This window comes from Salvia hispanica, chromosome 2, assembly GCF_023119035.1.
Source record: "Salvia hispanica cultivar TCC Black 2014 chromosome 2, UniMelb_Shisp_WGS_1.0, whole genome shotgun sequence".
NCBI lineage: Eukaryota > Viridiplantae > Streptophyta > Magnoliopsida > Lamiales > Lamiaceae > Salvia > Salvia hispanica.
The window spans coordinates 27,267,540-27,270,205 of NC_062966.1; the positions used below are offsets into that span (position 1 = coordinate 27,267,540).

At 36.1% G+C, this 2,666-nt stretch overlaps 1 protein-coding gene across 1 annotated transcript; it reads right to left on the reverse strand.

Annotated features, from left to right (window-relative positions):
• Positions 1 to 1,484: 1,484 nt before the first annotated feature.
• Positions 1,485 to 1,988, reverse strand: LOC125206641 (protein SRC2 homolog). The gene has a single exon (XM_048105883.1). It carries the CDS (start codon positions 1,986 to 1,988, stop codon positions 1,485 to 1,487), a length of 504 nt encoding a protein of 167 aa, XP_047961840.1.
• Positions 1,989 to 2,666: the final 678 nt, after the last annotated feature.

Genomic DNA, 2,666 nt, shown 5'->3' on the forward strand with positions numbered 1-2,666 from the left:
AACTTACCATTAATTTGACAGGTAACTGACTACTTTCACACGATCAAATCTAATTAACTGAACGGGTAGATTGAATTCATGTTTGGTGGGCCATACTTTCCCAAATCTGATCCAATTTTGTAATTACATGAACGAGAATGTGAACAATCCCTTAATTTCTTATATGTTTATTAACTCATGAAATAAAACTGCATAAATCTTATACCACAAATCAGATTTTAATATTTATTGGAATGAAGAAAGTATATTTTAATATTTTTCTTCATTTTTTTAATCTTAATTTGTAGTATAATATTAATTTTGTAGATTGAATGCTGTAATTCTTTGAAATTGTTCAGGGGTGAATTTTTCCTTTAAATAAAATTGGTGGAATTCTTTGATGGGAATTTTCCATGGAGAGAGTAGATAACTACCACTTGATGAATGAAGACTTTATTTTTAGAAGACAAAAATATCACCATTTTATTTACCATATTTCAAAATAAAACCATTCATGAATTAATCACCGAGATTAAAATCAACCATTTTCACGCCAATAATTCCCTGGAAAAAATTGCCTTGTGTGTGGGCCGTGGGGACCAAGTTGGAATTCGTTGCCGACCACATGGTGCCTTTTAATGACCGGAAATTAAACGAGATCGGTGGAGATTATACCCTAGATTTGTTTGATAAAAAAGAGAAGAAGAGAAGACACATTTTGCTTGCTTGTACATGTATATCTTGTCGTTTCTTGTCGTTCTACAACATTTACTAGAGATATAGATGGTAACGAGAGATAAATAACAAGTTATGGATTAAATTAGATAATTAGGACTACAGTTATGTTATTACAGCCAGAAATTAATGTTTATGAGAAAAAATAAACCCTTATTTTTACATAAATACTTTTATACTATAATGCAATAAAATCATTCACCATTCACCAAAATTAATCTCAACCTTCCCCACTCCAATAATTCTCTGCAAAAATCAACTAAGACAGCAAATTAAAATTAATGAAGTGCAGAAAATAGCCACATCGACCGCGTTTGGGACCGAAGAACCGGGAACGAGACCGATGGAGATTGAACCCTAGATATGTTTGATAAAGAGGGGGGGGGGGTCCTCGGTCGTTTGAATATTTTCGAAGAAGAAGAAGAAGACAATTTAAAGTTAGATCAAAACTCAAAATTATAGACACATGTATGCATACGTACACACATTTTGCTAGTACTTTCTTAAAGAAGAAAGACCTAATAAAAACATGAAGAAACATTAATAGCCAAGAAATTAGAAAACAAGCTATGTTTGACATGATATATTTGTTGTGACAGAATAGAGTAATTGTGTAATCGAGACAAACAGAAACGTAAAGAGACACAACATAAACGTGGTTCACCAACGTTGTGTTGGCTACGTCCACGGGCAACGAGACCCCCGCTCGGCTAGCGTCAAACTATACAGATTCAAGACATACTAACAACATCAATATTAGAAAAAAAATCTTAGATGCCTCCAGACAAGGCGAACCACGTACCCTGTACCATCACCACGAACAAGACCCTGAGCCCGGCCCTGATCGCCTCTACCCAACAGGAGGGCTCCTCATCCCTAAACATCCTCCCAAAACTATACAAAATGTTGAGCTTCCCATTTTCGGTCCCAGCTACATCGAAGCTCGCCTCTTGACCAGCCCTACGCCTGGTGAAGAGGGCCTTGACCGGTATATTGACTTCACCGATGTACTTGTCTCCCCGAGTTCTCTTGCAGTAGAGCTTCACCACTACCTCCAGCCCGGGCTTGCGGAGAGAGGCCTTGTTGATGGTGTAATTGAGCTGGAGGTCCCATTTAGGGTTCCTCTCTCCAGCCATGTCCACGGTGGTTCGGATGCTTGTTTTGGGCTCTCCGTTGAAGTAAACCTCGGCATAGACTTTCATCTTCAAGAAACGCCGAACTTTTGGAAGATTGCCGGCTGAAACAATTTTCATATCAAGGTTTCTGAATTTCATGATGAATACTGAAATGGTGAGGTGTAGAAAATATAAAGGAAATTTACTAGGGCGAAAAGAGAAAAACAGTTTTAATGAATATATGTTTGTTCTATAGTGCTACATATATATACTAGTGTGTGTGTGTGTGTTTTTGTGTGTGTGAAAGGCAATATTCCATAACAATCAAAATCATGGACTGGCAGTAATGCCCACTTGGGCGAGTATGTCCTGATCTGGCGGGACCACGCACCCCGCCATGTGGTGCTATCTGGATTGGCGGTGATGCACACTCGCCTCCCGCTGTATTTTTAAGTTTTATTAAAAAAAATCAGCGAAATTTTTAAAAAAAAGTCCACTCCACCTAATATAACCGTTTAATACCGTTTTCTCACAATTTTTTTTATTTTTTTTCATTTTCTTTTATCCTTTAGTTCAACCCCAAAATCATCTATAAATACTTAATTCATCTAAAAAAAATTCACGCTAAACTCTCAACCCTAAACCCTAAACCTATATTTATTTTATTATAATATTAGATATTTTAGAATAAAAATAGAGAATTGTTGGTGACAGCCCTAACCCAAAAAATGACATATTGAAAATGACATATTGCATCAAAATGTTTTGATGCTACTATCTTAATATTTTCTACTGCAAATAATATTTGTAATATGCAATGATAATAATGCTAATGAG